Source organism: Antechinus flavipes, chromosome 1 (assembly GCF_016432865.1).
Source record: "Antechinus flavipes isolate AdamAnt ecotype Samford, QLD, Australia chromosome 1, AdamAnt_v2, whole genome shotgun sequence".
Lineage (NCBI taxonomy): Eukaryota > Metazoa > Chordata > Mammalia > Dasyuromorphia > Dasyuridae > Antechinus > Antechinus flavipes.
This window is the reverse complement of record NC_067398.1, coordinates 696623312-696640858: the sequence shown is the minus strand read 5'-3', so window position 1 is coordinate 696640858 and position 17547 is coordinate 696623312. Positions and strand designations below refer to the sequence as shown.

The window sequence follows — 17547 nt, the reverse complement described above, 5'->3', positions numbered from 1 at the left end:
CAAAGAACTGGAGTTGGACGCCGTGGTTCAGGTCCACGAGACGAGCAGGGCATTATGGGTTGCTGCTTTTGGACTGGGGAAGAAAGGAGGCTCTTCCCCCTCCCCCAAAGCCTTACCCTCGACTCATGCATTCTCTGATCTCCGTGGTCCAGGAATTCAGCTGTTGCTCATCTCCTGTCTCAAAGATGATGTCGGTTAAATTATTCACCTGGAGGCAGAGGAACCGAGAGTACTGTCACCTCTGGGGCCCTGGCTGGCTCCGGGGGTGGGAGGGACAGCCAGTGGGAGGGGAGAGGGAAGGGAGGGAGAGGAGGCTGCAGAAGGCCTTTACCTTAAGGACAAAGGTGTTGAGGTTGTCAGGCATTTCTAGTCGGGTGCATCTCCGGATCTCGTGAATGGAAGAGCAAACCGCCTGGAACTTGGGCTTGGAACCCTGTGGAGCAAAAACGGGTTGTCCTCCAGTTACCGGGCACCCGACCGCTTCCTGGACACCAGGTACCTCGAGTGAGCCGTTCCTGCTGGCTCCTGGGCTCTGCCAGGGAGCGGCCAGCCAGCCCCCTACCTCCTGCCGTTTTTTTCTAGACAGCCCTGGAATGACATCCCAGGCCCAACATGTGCAAGCAATTGCTTCTTAGTCAGCAGGAGGGGTGCAGACGGGCTGGGCATGGGGCCCGCTGGCCAGATGCACCGGCCCAGTCACTTGTGTTGCCCCATCCCCCTGCACCCGGGGCAACTCCCTTAGCCAACCTCCGTCTCAGCTGGAGCTAAGGGGGCTGTTGAGGTGCTGGGCCCAGGCCCTGGCCAGGCCGGCCATCAAAGCGCCCATCACAGATGACGTTCCCTTACTGCTTGCCTTGGTTCAGGCCGCCTCTGGAGGCTGAAGCTGCCCTCCAGGGATTCAGAGCCCGTCTGAAAAGGGCTGGCAAGTGCTCAGACAGGGTGCTGCCTCCGTCTCTGCCCGAGGGGCATCTTGTTTTCCTACACTACCCATGGGGCTTGGGGAGCACCCCCAGTCTAGGGCTCCGTCTGCCAAATAGGTCTTGTAGCAGGGAGGGACGTCATCTTGGCTGATTCCATCATTCTGAGTCCCCATTGTGAAACACCGGTGGTCTCTCTGCCTCCCCCAACCCCTGTGGTTCTCCCTGAGGGGACCCTGAGTGACTGAGGTGCTTTTCAGAGCATGTGCCTCTTCTTGTCCCAGTCCTGCGCTCCCACCCGAAGCTCGAGCCTTGTCCCCACGGAATAGAGCAGTTCCTTCCTGGGCTGAAGCCGGTGACTCATCCCTGAACTAAAAAAGGGGATGTGAGCCAGTCAGAATGAAACCAGATTTCCCTCCTGTGGAGGTTACACGGTCCTCAAGGGAGCCCGGGCTGAGGGAAGGGTGTGAGGCTTTTCTGGCCCCAGGGCTCTCTTTCTCCCTCGGCAGCTCTGCACCCCCCTTGTCTCTCTCCTGCCCCCCATGGCTCTCCTGTCCTCCCCACGACGCTCCCGGTTACCCGAAAGAACACGGGCTTAAGTCGGAGCACGGTGGGGTGTGGAGGAGCTCTGCTCCGCTGCTTCCTTGGAGTGAGGGTGGGACGGATGGGCAGCGAGGCCCTTTGCAACGCCACCTTCAGCCCAGTTGCCTCCATGTTGCAGAGGACACAAAGTCCCAAGAGTAAGGGGCACAACTTGGATTTGACATTTTGTGGGGCTGACCAATAAATCTTGTGCCAGTATCTAAGATGACTTTTGTCTCTTTTAAACCAAAATTTTCTTCGGAACACCACTGCCACTCCTTCCCCGTCCTCAAGGGCGAGGGGGCTTGGAAGGATGAGAGAGATGAAAAATCTGGAGGTTGGGGAAGGGGGACAAAGGGACTTGGAATTGTGGTTGCTGGCTCCCTGCAGAGACATAAGCAGATCTGGAAGAAAGGAGTAGGGAATGACAGGAAGCTGGGGAGGGAGCATCGGGCCATGGTGTGTTTGGGGGTACCGAATGTGGCCTGTGGCTGGTGGGGGGGAGGGGTTCCTGCCTGTGGTCCTCCCTGGGCACCCTCCTGGAAGATGCTGCAGAACCCCCCTCCAGCCCAACCTATTCCTGAGAAGCGATGAGTGGTGATGGGCCTGCTCCGGCCATTCCAGAACCGCGGACCCAGAGAACCTGTCATTCCCACCCTCACCTGTTAACTTCCCTGGGGTCATGAAGGTGAGCCAGAGGGAGAGCCGCCTTCTCTTGGGCTCACCAGGTCAGCCGAGTGAGGTGACCGGAGGGACTGACCCCGATGGGCGGAGGGAAGTCAGGGAGCCTGTGCCCGGGCAGAGTCCCAGATGCCTTCGGGCCCTTCTCCCCTGGCCCACGGCCCCACTTTGGCCTAGCCCCGTCCTGATGGCCTTTATTCTCCATCTACCTCTGCCACCTACAGGTATCTGTTCCCCTTTATGCCTTGGGTGTCTTCCTGGGAAAGGGGGTGAACAGAATCTTATTCCCAAACCCCTCCGGGCGTCCTTTCTCGGACAGAAGCCCAACAGTCCCGCCCTGTTTTCTGTCCCCCTCAAGTGATGAGCTGTCGGCGCCCGTCCCCGGGGTCATCTTACAGCTCCAGCTTCTTGGGCTGGTCTCGCGTGCCCGTCAGTGAGCCCTGAAGATAAACCCGCCTGCAGAGGGCTGGCGTTCAAATGGGAGACCAGAAGGTGGCACCGACAGAAACGGACAGAGCAGAGAAGTATGGGAGGGAGAAGGAGGAGGAACCTCCTGCGGAGGCTCCTTTCCTGCGTCTGCGGGGGTTCATTGAGTCACGTCTGATTGCCTGTGGCCACTCTGGGCTTTTCTTGGCGTGTTTGCTACTTTTACAAACGAGGAAACTGAGGCAAACAGGTCACTTGTCCCAGGGTCATAGTTAAATGTGGAGGCTGGATTTGAACTTGGGTCTTTGTGACTTCAGGCCCCAGCTCTCAATCCGCAGTGCGGCCAGGGCTTATAGGAAGCACTCTAAGGGGTAAGGAGGGAGAGCAGGGGGACAGAAGGACGGCCCTCCTTGGGAAGGCTCCCCTGGAGGGGGCAGAAGGGGAGGAAGGAAGGAGTTGGAAGGCCCTGGGAAGGCTGGCCCGGCCTTCACAGACAGAGCTTCCGGTCTTGGAGAACCTGGCCAGTGCTGCTAACTTCTCTGAGCCTCCGTGTCCACGTCTGCAAAAGGAAGATGGAGTCCTACCCCAAGCCCCGTGCAACTGGCTGGGGGATGTTCCCGTGGACAGGCCGGAGCCGGAGGTAACATGAATGAGAACTCGGCTTTCCCTCCCCCCTTCCGCCCCAATCTCCTCTCCCTGCTCCCCCTCCTTCCTCTCTTTATCATCTACATTTCCTTCTCTGATTATAAGATTTCTCCAGGGTCATAAGACGAGTGAAATCTGCTGAGGAGAGAGAAGAATGGGGGTGAAGGGGGGCGACCGATAAGAACCGAGAAGTCAGCTGATCCCAAGCCTGACAATTTCCCAGGCCCGGCTGGGGGGAGGGGGTCTGAGTTGGGGCCGCGGGGCCTCGGGAACCTCCAGGGATTTTGCTCTGCTCAGATTATCCTCCCAAGGGCCTTTTCCAGGGGCTTTCCAATTTCCTTTTTTCTTCTCCCTGCCCCACAATCCAAGAGACAGCTTTGGCACAGGCTCTCCTCGGTCCCCACCTGTAGCAAGTCACCGGCCCTTTCCTGAGACCCCCCCCAAACGTCGGCTGCACTTCCTCGGCTGGCGGGGCAGGCGGGGCACGTGAGTGAGCATGGGAAGCTCAAAGGCACAGCCTGAAGCGACTTGTCCCGGGCCACAGCTTCAGAGCCGGCCTGGGGCCGGGCCTGGTGTCCGGGACTTCCAGCGGTGCCGCTTCCTGCCCGTTGCCTTCCCTCTCCCCCCTTTCTGGAGCCCCAAACCTGGCTGGGAGGCTTCTGCCTGGCAGGGCCCACCCTTGGGGCTGGGGAGCCAGGAAAGGCCCTGTCGTGTCCAGGCTCACCCAGGGCAATCGTGTGATCGTGTGCGAGGACAGAGCTGGGGATCCAGACCCAGCGCTCACACCGAGGAAACTTCGCCAAGTCCTGCTCGGGCCCTGGGACTAACCCCCTCCGCGGGGAAGGGATTGGGAGTCCAAAGCCGGGCGGTGCCCTGCCGTACAACCCGAGGAGTCTGTGTGGGACGCAGCAGGTCTCCCCGGGAGTCCTCCGTGAGGGAGCGGGTCCTACTGGTCTTACGGGTCATTTCTCAGCAGGCCTGGCTGGCCCGGATGGGAGCAGGGGGGGGAAGGACTCCCTCCGGGCGCTCCCTCCCCGACCAGATGGAGCCCTCTATTAAATACTCAGGGGATTAGGAACAGAAGAAGGGGAAAGCATTCCAAGAACTCTGCCCCTAAATCCGCAGGCTCGCGAGCGTAATCTCCTGCGCCCGATGCTTCCTCTGAGCTCAGACTCTCGTCCCTGCCAGCTCTGGGGGAGGAAGGGATGGGCCCCCCCTGCTCCGGCCTCCAGGGCTAGCTCGGGGTGCGGGGCCTAAGCCCCAGATGCAGCAGAGATTTTGCATCTCCTTCCTGTTCAGCCTCTAAGTACCTGGGGAACTGCCAAAGCCGCGGGGACAACAGCCCCATTCTTCCTACCTCGGCTTCTGGGCTGGCCGCCTCCCCCGGAGCCCGGCTCACAAAGCCCCTCGCTGCTCGCCAGCCCGGTCCTGAAGCAAGCAGGCCGACGGATGCACCCTGTGCCCCAGCTGCCCGTTGGCTCCTTCGGAGAACCGGCCTGCATCCAGTAGGCACCTGCTGAATGCCCAGGCACTGGGCCTCGGGACAAGGAGAACCCTTGCCCCCAGGTCTGAACATAAAAGCATCAGTACAAGTCCAGCCACAGCCAGCAGCCAGGGAGCCCAGCAAAGGTGGAGAGGGCAACGGACTCTTAGCAAGAAAGGGTCCTGGGGGAGGGAGGGGCTCCTTCCAGGCTAAGTTTCCAGGCTAAGCCAGGGCCACTCGCTTCGTGCCTCCAACAAAGCCAGGGCGTCTCCAGATCCCCTCATCCGACACCGCGCCGGCCTTGAAGGCCAGGACCGAGTCCAAATGCAGCCTGCTGTGAACCTGGGCCCTCCTGTAAAACGAGCTGGAGAAGGGAATGGCAAACCGGCCCCCTCTCTGCCAAGAAGACCCCAAACGGGGAGAGTGGAACGTGGCCGAAAAGGGCCCCAACACTCAGGGTGTGCAAGGACACAGGATGGCCTGGCCCGGAGGCAGTAGGGAAGCCGGATTGGGACAAAGGACCTGGTTTCAAATCCTGGCTCCGCTGCTTTCCTCCCCGTGTCTGACCCTCGGTCTGTTCTGTGAAAGACTAATATCTGTGACAAACCCGCCAGCCCTGGGGAGCACTGATGGCTCCGGGCTCCCCTCCATCAGTATCCACAATAAACAGGAACATCAGCATTAAGGTCCTACTGTGTGCCGGCCCCCCGCTAAGTGCCCCCAGGAGCTTACGGTCTAAGGGGCAGACGCTGGGCAGAGGTGTGCCCACCGAGCCAGGCAGGATGGACAGGAGGGCCCCAGGATTCAGGGGGGCAGGCAGGGCGTCCTGCAGAAGGGGGCATTTATTGGGCCTTAACGGAGGCCGGCAAGAGCCACACTCGCCACCTCCTGCCCGATCCCCCTGCTTTAAGGGACCTTGGAGGATTTTCCAGAGGCGCCCAGAAAGGTTCGTTTCCTTGTCCAAGATCACACAGAATCAGACAAAATCATAGACATGAAGATGACCTCAGCCCCAAGCTCCTCCCACATAGAATGCCCGAGAAGCAGACAGACTGGCAGGGCCGGCTCGACCTAGTGGGGACCTGCTCCTTGCAGCAGCCGTTTGGGCCGGGGGCCTCCCTCCTCACGGCTGCCCCGGAGCCTGGGCCCGAAGTCCAGAGGAGGCCCAAGCCAAGTCACTTTTCTCGTGCCTCTGGGAGTTTGGCCGCCAGCACCCTTCCCAACCAGGAGCTGAGCTGCCCTTGCAGCCTGCTGCTGGGGACCCTCCCCGGTCTGCGGTCTGGCCACTCTGGGCCCCGGGACCACCGGGCCCCGTCCCCGCGGTCTGGCCACTCTGGGCCCCGGGACCACCTCCAGAAAACCCAGCTCCCCGGGAGCCGCCTCTGCCCCGCACCGGGTACATCTTTCCTGTTTCCACTTGGGCCCCCTGCCAGAAGGTGACCTGCCTTGCTTTGGATGCCCAACACTTAGCACAATGTACCCTATACTATAATAATGTCATATAGCGTATAACACTATGATTATTGGCAATCACAACATAATTAAAATAATCTATCGCATAATATAGTATGTAAGCATGTATTTATATATTAAAATTGATATGAAGTATTATATAAGAGCTTGTTGACTGAATGGGCCTAATGGTTGTTCCTATGAACGAAAGACTCTGCCCTTGTGGGGGAGGGGGACAGGAGGCAAAGCTCCCAGCTCCTTCGCCCCTGGGCTCCCGGGAAGTCCAATGGTTATTTGAATGCTGAATGTTTTCTCCCGCCTGGGGAGGGAAGTAAACCGTCCGCAATGCCTTCCTCTTCTCCAGAATCAATGACACAGAAAGTCTGAGTCGCTGTGAGGAGGGGGTGGGGACCGAGGGGTGCCCACTGAGGCGGACGGGCCCATCGGACGCCAGTGGGGGAGGGACCCGGCCGGCCTCCCGCTGCTAACTGGGAGCAGAGCCCCCGTCCTGGGACGGTGCGAGAATGAACCCTGGGAACATCGGCAGGGCCTGTGCAGGGCCCGAGCCTCCTCTCCGCCCATTCCGCCGACTGCAGGCCCACGAGGGCATCGCCCGGGTACTTCCCCCTCTGGAAAAAGCCTGGCTTCGGAGGCAGATCCCCCTCTGGCACTCCCTGCATGGCCCCGGGCAAGCCGCTGCATCTTTTCCTCAGCTGTAAGAAATGGGAGACCCCGGAGGCGCCTCCGGCTGAAGTTGCCTTGGCACCCCACAGCCTGGCACTTAGAGGTAAGGTCTGATTTCACTGATGTGGAAAACTCAGGCGAGGAAATTCCCTCCACCAAGGCAGGGTCCATTCAGATTATCCTCTAAGATTAAGTGACTTGTCTAAGACCACACATCCAGACTTCCACAGGCCAGGCTTGACCGCTGCCCTCCAGCTTCCAAAGCTGCGCCTGTGGACAGCCATGCTTCTAATCAATCCTTCCAGCAGATTGTTAGCAGCTCCCTATTACCAGGGAAAGCACCTGACCTTCCCCAGTCTGTTGTCAGCTGATCTTTCCAGCCTTATTTCTTAATTATTTTCTTCCAAGCTCTGCAAGAACTGGAAAGCTGAGAAACTGACTTAAAACAACAACAACAACAACATGGAAAAGGCTTTCACTGTGTTAGACCGTTTCTGACTTTCTCTGTACCCCAGAGCTTAACACACTTCCTAGCACTTAATAAATGCTCGGGGATTGATTGGTGAGGGCCTTCTGGGTTTCATCTTTTCCTCTTCCCCCCAAAATAAGCCCCTAAACTTTATATGTCCATGATACACTCTTGAGAAAGTAATTCCCCCAATCTGCGTCTCAATTTTACATTCTGCAAAATGGAGCCGGGATAGAACAGACCGGTTGGGTTATATGACTTCAAATTGCGAACCCCCCATTTCCCTCTCTGTAATGCGATGACCACTAAGGTCCTTTCCAGCTTTAAATCCTAGGATTTCATGATCTTCTAGGTCGGGTATTTCTAATCTGAGGCTCAGAGACCCTTAATGGGTCCATAAATAACTTTCAGGGATCCCATAAACTTGGATGGGGGAAAAGTCTACAAGGTCCATCTTTATTTTCACTAAAGTCTAACTGAAATGTAGCATTTCCTTGCAGTGAATGTATACTGCAAATCACAGCAACCTTACACACTTCATTGAGGGTTTTTTTTTTTTTTTTTAACAGAACCAGTTATAGGTTCACAGCCCTTCTCTCCCAAATCCCCATAGAAAGGGATACTTCAGGCTACTTAAAAAAAAAAAAAATTTCTCTCCCATGATGGCCTGCAGGGGTCACTCTCTGAGTCGTGGAAGGCTGGACAGGTCTGGGAGGAGAGAGCTAAAGGGCTTTTCCGCCATTGGGGTTTTATGGAGAGGGCTGAACTTGACCCCGAGCGCCATTTTCTAACTCCAACAGGCTTTGCGACTGACCTGACACTGTGGGGGCCGATTTAGGAAGGGATGAAAAGCTCCGCCCCTTCATGTACCTTTTCCTACCTGCCATCCCATGAGCCCTCGAGTCCGCCATCCTGGGATGTCCAGTGGGTTTTGCTCGCAGACAGGTCAGGGGTTGACATTTTGCACAGAGCACTGGGATGGGTCAGGAGGGCCTGAATTCAAGTCCAGCCTCAGACACTTGGCAATCGGTGTGACTCTGGGTTGGTCACTTAACCTTGTTTTGCCTGTTTGGGGTCATGAAGAGTCAGATTTTTGCTATCTCAAGGAATTCATTTTGTTCTCCGAGTTTCAGCTTCCTCATTCTAAAATGGGAACAGGGGAAACGGAGACTCGGTCTGTAGAATACCACGGCTCTGTTAATTGAAGGCGCTATGAAGAAGGCAGGGAGCCAGCTGGTGCAGTGGGCACAGCACCGGGCTTGGAATCAGTTAGACTCGACCTTCTGAATCCAAATCTGGCCTCAGACATTTACCAGCTGGGTGACCCCAAGCAAGATACTTTATTTCATTTACCTCGGTTTCCTCCTCTAAAATGGGCTGGAGAAAGAAATGGCAAATCACCCTCAAGAAAATCCCAACGTGGGGGCAGCTAGATGGGAGTGGATAGAACTGAGTTCAAATCCAGCCTCAGACACAAATCACTTAACCCCAATTGCCTCAAAAACAAAACAAAACAAAAAAATCCTAAAAAGTGTCATGAAGAATCCCAGGAGGCTGAGGGTCCCTTGTAGGGTATTCTTAAATCTCTTCCACTTGTGGGATTATGCAGGAACCGTGTTGGGCATCAGTAAAACCTTGGACTTGGGGGTACGGGGCCCCACATTGGAATCTCGAAGTTCTGACGTAGCTGCCCTCGGGCCAGTTTGAGTTACAGCTCATGTGTAAAGGGGGGATCATAATCATCTATTCCCTAAACTAAGGGGGGTGGTTTAAAGGGAAAATGCTTGGAAGGCACTATTTAAATCCTTAAAGGGTCAGTCGGAGTCGGGAAGAACCAAAAGGAAGTCACGTGTGAAGGCGGATCTCCGGGGTCTCGGGGATGAGTGCTCAGAAGCCGTCCCAGAGAAGTCTCAAGGAGGCCGTGAGGTCCGTGGAGGCCGAGAAGGCCTGGCCCGGCTCCCAGGACAGGTAAATCACGGCATCTCTCAGGGCCTCCGTGGTCCCTTCCCCTTCAAGCACCGTTACCCTACCGTCTGGTCTCAACTCTGGATCAACTGTGACCTCTGGGGGTGTCAAGGAATCAACCTCGGGCTTGGGGGGCGGGGGGGGGGGTGTATGGAACCTTATGCCCTCCCCACCCCCTGCCTGACTTTCACTTCCTCCAGGGGTTAAGTAACACTTAGAAGTCACGGCCCTTCTCCCCCCGACGCAGCACAGCCCCCCCCCCCCCCCCCGGGGGCCGAGATTAATCCGCAAAGCCGCGGGCCGCAAGGGGCTTCTTCAGTCTGCAGAGCCCCGGGGGCTCCCCTCCGGCCCGCCGCCCTTTTCCAAGCGCCTCCCGATGGGCCCCAGACAAAATCGCTGACCCGACAGTTTGGGGCAGCCTCCCGATAATCCCCGGCGGCCAAAGCCCCGCTTCCTCTTTCTCAGAATCAGAACTGGAGCAAGGTTGAAACCGCCCGGCGGCCCCCGCCGCTGAGCCGAGCCCGCGGGCCCAAGCAGATTATGGGACCGTCGGGACAGGTGGGCAGGCTGGCCTAGCGGGACTCGGGAGGCTAGGGGGGCAGAGGGGGCGCAGGCGGGGAAGGGGCGCTCCGTTCTGGCCGGGACCCTGGCTGCTTGAGCCTCGGCTTCCCCACGGGTAACGGGGGTCAGGATAATGCGGGTACTCCGAGCCTTCGAATGTGCCGGACCCCTCTAAATCACATTGTAAAGTCAGCTACATGGGACTAAAAAGGAAACGGAACTGAAATTGAAATGGTTATCAATGTTTAAAAAATCATAGACATCAGGTTCAGAACCCTTGACCTAGAAGGTCCCTCTTAACTCTTAATATTCCCTGTTCTAAGGCCCCTCCCCCTGACACCCCTGTTCTAAGTCCCCTCCCCCCGACATCCCCTGTTCTAAGCTCCCTCCCAGCCCCGACACCCCCTGTTCTAAGCTCCCTCCCAGCCCCGACACCCCTGTTCTAAGGTCCCTCCCCCCGACACCCCTGTTCTAAGCTCCCTCCCAGCCCCGACACCCCCGTTCTAAGCTCCCTACCATCCCCGACACCCCTGTTCTAAGGTCCCTCCCCCCGACATCCCCTGTTCTAAGCTCCCTCCCAGCCCCGACACCCCCTGTTCTAAGCCCCCTCCCAGCCCTGACATCTTTTGGTCCTATGATTTTCTCAGAACAGGCCATCACGGCTCTCACCAGGCTCCCTCCTCCGGTGAGGGAGGTAAGAGTTCAGAGGGGGAGGGGAGGGCAGGCAGGTTCAGGTGCAGGGATAAAGCCAGCTGTGTTTACCCTCCCGCCCGCAGCCCTCCCTCCCCATCCTTCCTTATCAACCTAAGGTAAGGATGGCGTTTGCTGCTCCCACGGGGTTATCGGGGGCTTTCCAGCCTGAAGGGCAGAGGGCTACCTGGCACCGGGCGCCAAATCCCTTCATTCCTAGTGGGATCACCAGGGTGACGCTCCCCCCTTCCCCCCAGTTAATTTAAATGCTTTCCATTCAAGGGCTCGCCGAGCCTCCAGACCTAGGAGACGGGTCTTCCAGGCTCTGAGCAAAGTCACGTGGGACAGAGGCCGGGCCAGGGAGCTTAGCAAAGTCCTCAGGTCTGGCCCGGGAAGGGGGGGCGGGAGCGGGGGAAAGGAGTCTGGCCCTCATCTGCCTTTTCTGAACTTTAGAAGGCAGCGCTTGCTTAGGAGCAAACACACGGAAGTCTAAGAGCACTGAGTAGTCCTGCTGATACCCGAACCAAATTTCCCCAATGAATGCTGATGTTTGAAATTTGCTTATTTAAAATTTAATTTTTAATAAATTTATTTAAAATGCTAAATAAAATCCTAGCAAGGAGATTACAGCAATCTATTGCCAACATATACCGCGACCAGGTGGGATTTCTACCAAGGCTGGTTCGATATTAGAAAAACCCTCAGCATAATTGACCAAATCAATAACAAAACCAGCAGAAATCTATGGATAGCTCAATAGATGCAGAAAAAGCTTTTGACAAAAGACAACACCATATTCGAAAGCATGAAATGATCCGTTGTTGTTGAGACATTATTTCTAATTCTCTATACCCCATTTAGGGTTTTCTTGACAAGGACACTATCGTGATTTGCCATGTCCCCCTCCAGGTTATTTTCAGATGAGGAAGCTGAGGCAAACGGGGTGAAATGACTTGTCCAGAGTCATACAGCTCGTAAGTGTCTGAAAAAGAATTTGAAAAGATTTCCTGATTTCAAGGTGACACTTCATTGTGTTAACTACTCCCCAGAACGTTAAGGATCTATCTAAAACCATGAACAAGCAGTAATGGGGAAAAACTAGAAGTCTTCCCAGTAAATCAGGGGTGAAGCAAGGGTGTCCATTATCACTTCTATTATTCTATATAATATTAGGAATCCTAGCTATAGCAATAAGAGGAGAAAAGGAAATTGTATGAATTAAAATGGTCAGTGAGGAAACAAAAGTATCACTTTTTGTAGCTATGATGATATATCTGGAGAACTCTAGAGAACTTTTTGTAGATATGATGGTTTATCTGGAGAACTCTAGAGAACTTTTTGTAGATATGATGGTCTATCTGGAGAACTCTAGAGAACTTTTTGTAGATATGATGGTTGTTTATCTGAGAACTCTAGAGAACTTTTTGTAGATATGATGGTCTATCTGGAGAACTCTAGAGAACTTTTTGTAGATATGATGGTCTATCTGGAGAACTCTAGAGAACTTTTTGTAGATATGATGGTTTATCTGGAGAACTCTAGAGAATCTATTAAAAAGCTAATTGAAATAGGAGTGTTGCCTGTCAGATTGGCTAAGATGACAGGAAAAAATAAGGATGAATGTTGGAGGGGATGCGGGAAAACGGGGACACTGATGCATTGTTGGTGGAGTTGAGAATGAATACAACCATTCTAGAGAGCAATCTGGAATTATGCCCAAAAAGTTATCAAACTGTGCATACCCTTTGATCCAGCAGTGTTTCTATTGGGCTTATACCCCAAAGAGATACTAAAAAAGGGAAAGGGATCTGTATGTGCCAAAATGTTTGTAGCAGCCCTGTTTATAGTGGCTAGAAACTGGAAAATGAATGGATGCCCATCAATTGGAGAATGGCTGGGTAAATTGTGGTATATGAATGTTATGGAATATTATTGCTCTGTAAGGAATGACCAGCAGGATGAATACAGAGAGGCTTGGAGAGACTTACATGGACTGATGCTAAGTGAGATGAGCAGAACCAGGAGATCATTATACACTTTGACAACGATATGGTATGAGGATATATTCTGATGGAAGTGGATTTCTCTGACAAAGAGACTTAACTGAGTTTCATTGGATAAATGATGGACAGAAACAGCTACACCCAAAGAAGGAACACTGGGAAATGAATGTGAACTATTTGATTTTTGATTTTCTTCCCGAGTTATTTTTACCTTCTGAATCCAATTCTCCCTGTGCAACAAGAAAACTGCTCGGTTCTGCAAATATGTATTGTATCTAGGATATACTGCAACATATTTAACATATATAGGACTGCTTGCCATCTTGGGGGGGGGGAGGAGGGAGGGAGGGGGAAAAAAAACGAAACATAAGTGATTGCAAGGGATAATGCTGTGTAAAAATTATCCTGGCATGGATTCTGTCAATACAAAGTTATTATTAAATAAAATTAAATTAAAAAAAAAAGAAATATGAGTGTTGGCAAAGTTGCAGGATATAAAATAAGTCAGCATTTCTAGGTATCACCAATAGAGTATCCAGCATCAAGAAATAAAAGGGCATGTCTTGGCTTAGTGGCTATGTAATCTTAGACAAATCCCTTTTCTCCATGCCTCAAGGATTCCATCTGTAAAATGGGAATCCAGTTCTTTGTGTCCCTCAAGCAGTGTCAGGAATGATTTTAGGTTTAGACTTAGTAGGGACTATACCAACCCCCTTGAAGCTGAGAGAAGGCAGCAAACTAGGATTTGAATCCAGATGCCCTAAGCTATTCTATGATTATTATCCTAAAGGTAATAGGGAGCCTTGGAGATTCTTGAGCCAGGGAGTGACCTGTCAGACATGTACCTTAGGAATGTGGCAGGGGACAGGGGCAAAGGTATGGAGATGAGAAATGGAATATTACAAGCCAGTGTAGCTGGATCTTAAAGTATATAAAAAGGAATAAACTTAAGAAGACGGGAGAGGGACAAATAGTGTCACGAAAGTGGAAATAAGTGTATTTTATCTTAAAGGTAATAGGGAGGCTCTTCATTGAGCAAATGATTGGATGTTAAAATTAGTCAACAAGCATTTAGGAAGTGCCTACTGAGTACCAGGTACTGTGAACGGCAAAAGGCAGTTCCTGCTGGGGGAGCATATATATCAACAACTCTATACAAACAAGATATAATCAGGGGAAATGGGAGATAGTCACGGGAGCAAAAGCACCCAGAGTGAGAGGACTTGGGAAGAGCTTGCTGCAGAAGGTGGAATTTTAGCGGAGACCTCAAGGAAGCCAAGGAGAGGTTAGAGTTCTTAGAAATCATCCTCTTCTCTCCAGGATGCTCCCTCCCTCAGCCAGCTGGGACTTGCCACTTTGGCTAATTACAAAATCTTGTCTCTTTCTTTTTCCATCTTAGCTCTCTCATCCCACGTCCTAGTCTCTATCAGTAATAGCCCCTATGTTGAAAAATTATCCATGCATATGTTTTGAAAATAAAAAGTTTTAGTAAAAAAAGGAAAAAAAAAAGTAATAGCGCCTAATTCCCAAGGTAGTCGTGGAGATAAAACTCGGTGCAAACACTGAAGCACCCAGGAGTGTTATCCATCCACACAGCCACCACCTGGGCCTGGCACTTAATAAAGGGAGTCTTCTGTAAATTCATTTATAGGCTAGGGCAGCGAGGAGGCACAGTGGATGGAGCACCAGCCCTGAAATCAGGAGGACCTGAGTTCAAATCCAGCCTCAGACACTTAACACTTCCTAGCTATGTGACCCTGGGCAAGTCACTTAACCCCAATTGCCTCAGGAAAAAGCAAAAAACAAAAAACCCCAAAAAACCAACCCAAATATTTATAGGCTATAACATGGTCTGATGAAAAAGCTGCTTGGTTTGGGAGGCAGAAGATCTGATGCTCATTACCACATAGAAAACGAAGGGATGAACTAGAAGGCTTCTTCCAATCCAACACCCCTGAGTCTGTGGCTACTAGTCCATCTTCCACACAATTATTATACACATTCCTAAGATACCTGTCACTCCCTGGCTCAAGAATTTCCAAGGCTCCCTATTACCTTTAGGATAAAATACAATTATTTCCACCTTTATGACACTGTTTGTCCCTCTCTCGTCTTCTGAAAAGTTTATTCCTCTTTATATACTTGAAGATCCAGCTACACCGGCCTGTAATATTCCATTTCTCCTCTCTACACTTTGTACACCGACTGTCCCCCATGGTTAGAATGACTGCCCCCTCCTTCCATTTCTCCTCCAACTTCCTAGTTATTGACATCGTCCCTCCTTGCTGGATAAATCCTATCCTCGGCAGCACAGCAATCTTGGTTCCTTTTTTCTTCTTCTTCTTTTTTTGAGGCAATCAGGGTTCAGGGTCACACAGCAAATACCCGAGGCCAATTTTGGACTCTTGACTCCAGAGCTGCTGTCCTGTCCACTCTGCTGCCCAGCTGCCCTTTGATTTCTCCTTTAATGAGTGGAGAAGAGAGAAAACCATCCCATCTGTCCCTTTATTTTTCCTGGAAGACTTCGTTCAAACTCCGCCTTCTCTCAGGGGCCAGTGACTCCCACCAAGCTCCTCAGCTTCCAGTGCTCTGGGGGGCTACCTCCCACCGCTGGCCCTAGCTTGGCTCTCCGCAACAGACCGCGAGCCCCTTGTAGGCAGGGACTGTGCGTCTGCAGTGCTCAGAGTCTCCAGTTCAGTAAATGAGGCTTTAGCTATATCATTTATGGGGTGCACATAGAGAGAGATCTATATAATTATCTATATTGTTACATAAGTATAATATTATCTATATAATTTGTGGGTAGCATATATCTCTCTACAATTATCTACATATTATCTATATTGTTATATAATTATATATATTAGCTATATAATTTATGGGTAGCACACACACACATATATATATATATAGAGCTCTGCTATCTATATTGTTATATAATTATATATAGTAGCTATATAATTTATATTTATCTATATAATTATCTATATTGTTACATAATTATAATATTATTTATATAATTTATGGGTAACACACACATATAGATCTATATAATTATTTATATATTATCTATATTGTTATACAATTACATATTATCTATATAATTTATGGGTAGCACATATATATATCTGTTATCTATATTGTTATATAATTATATAGATTATCTATATAATTTTTGGGTAGCATATACACATATACACACACACACACAGATATAAGTATCTGTATAATATACCGTCCAATATGTGTATATATGTGTGCAATTATACATGTGTATATTTTAATATAGAGAATTTATGTCTGAATAAGTCTCCTTTCCTTCCTTATATTTTTGGGGAGGGGGTTTGCTCTTTCTTTCCGGACTGGTTACACAGGACTCTCCCTCTCTTCCCCACTTCTAAATACCAATGCCCCAGCCTAGTTAAGGTGGCGCACCAGAGGGAGACTCATCTTCCTGAGTTCAAATCCAGCCTCGGACACTTAATAGTTGTGTGATCCTGGGCACATCACTTAACTGTGTCTGCCTCAGTTTTCTCATCTATAGAATGAATTGGGGAAGTGGACAACCACTCCAGTATCTCTGCTAAGAAAACCCCAACAGGTCATGAAGAAGTCCCTGACCCCATTTGCCTCAGTTTCCCCATCTGTAAAATGAGCTGGAGAAGGAAATGGCAAAATACTCCAGGAACTCTGCCGAGAAAACCCCAAATGGGTCACAGAGAGTCAGACACGACTGAAAAATGATTCCACAATAAAACTCATCCCCGCCACTGGCACATGAGGGCCAGGAAGGCTGTCCCTCTCGACCCTCGCCTCCTGTCTTTGCTCCTTCCCCTCAGAGCCCAGCTAAGCAGCCATTCCACTTTCCCCTTTGCCCACAATGACTGCGTATGTTCAGTTGGATCCACGCTGGTTTTCCCCAGAAGAGTAGAGTGCGCCATCTTTGATTTTATAATTAAGTGCCAGGCCCAGCTGGTGGCTGTGGGAATGGAAAACAACATTCTTGGTGCTTCGGTGTTTGCGATGACTTTTAGCTCCATGACTGCCGTGTGACTCAGACACGGTGCCTAATAAATGCATATTAACTGACCCACTCCTCGGAGAGAGAGGCTGTTTCTTAAATGTCTGACAAAAGCCGGGAGCACACGGGACACGGTACGGCTGTTAGTAAGCGCTTGATCCCACTGAAACAGAAGTAATCGTTTTTACAAACGAGGAAACGGAGGAGAGTGAGTTGCCCAAGTTCACATATGTAATAAGCTACAGATACAACGGCTGCAGCTCCAAATTTGGGGCTTTCTCCCTGCCCCATCTTATCTTCTCAACCAAGAGAAGCACTGAAATGAGTGACTTTTTTGAAGTTAAAGGAGCCCCCTCCTTCCCCCAAATCTGAGATCAGAAATCTCCCCCTCCCCCTGCTCACCACACAGACAACAAGGAGGAAACGATGAGGTTCTCTGATACGGGAGCCTCGTCAAGTCAGGCTTGGGAGGCAGGCCCCAGCCCACAGATAGGCTCTGATAGCGGAGGGCAATACCCAGAAAGGGACTTCTCAGGAAGCAGAGGAGCTGCCCAGGAGCGGCTCCGGGGCTGGGGGTGGAAGGGACCCTCCCACGGGGACCCCTCGGGCCCAGAGGCCCTCGGCTCCATGAGGGACCAAAGCGGACCGCCGTCCCTCAGCTCTGGAGACAGTGGGTCCTCCGCCCCTCTCTTCCAGAGTCCGTGGGAGACTGCGGAACTTTACACGGGTCACCAGACCCTGCCGATGTGACGGCGACCTTCGATGAACGATTTTTAAAAAACCCATAATTCTTGTGGCAAGGAATGGATCTCTGGAGAGGAGGAGAGGGATGGATATTTTCAGAAATTAAAGTGATTCCAAACAAACAAACAAAAAGAATGGCGCATCCAGTTGCCAGACATACATTAATCACCTACTGTGTGCCAGGGATAAACCGCCCCTCCCCAATGCAAAAACTGCAGGGAAGG

The 17547-nt window shown here is 51.8% G+C and overlaps 1 protein-coding gene across 4 annotated transcripts in view; it reads right to left on the bottom strand.

The window, feature by feature from the left end:
- SH2B3 (SH2B adaptor protein 3) overlaps positions 1 to 17547 on the bottom strand; it is a 98596-nt gene that overhangs the window by 2584 nt on the left and 78465 nt on the right. For all 4 annotated transcript variants that reach the window (XM_051972793.1, XM_051972795.1, XM_051972792.1 and 1 more), the window contains exons 3-4: positions 332 to 433; positions 117 to 208 (exon numbers count right to left, since the gene is read on the bottom strand). In XM_051972793.1, the coding sequence (XP_051828753.1) occupies positions 117 to 208; positions 332 to 433 (194 nt within the window). The remainder of the gene's footprint in view (positions 1 to 116; positions 209 to 331; positions 434 to 17547) is intronic.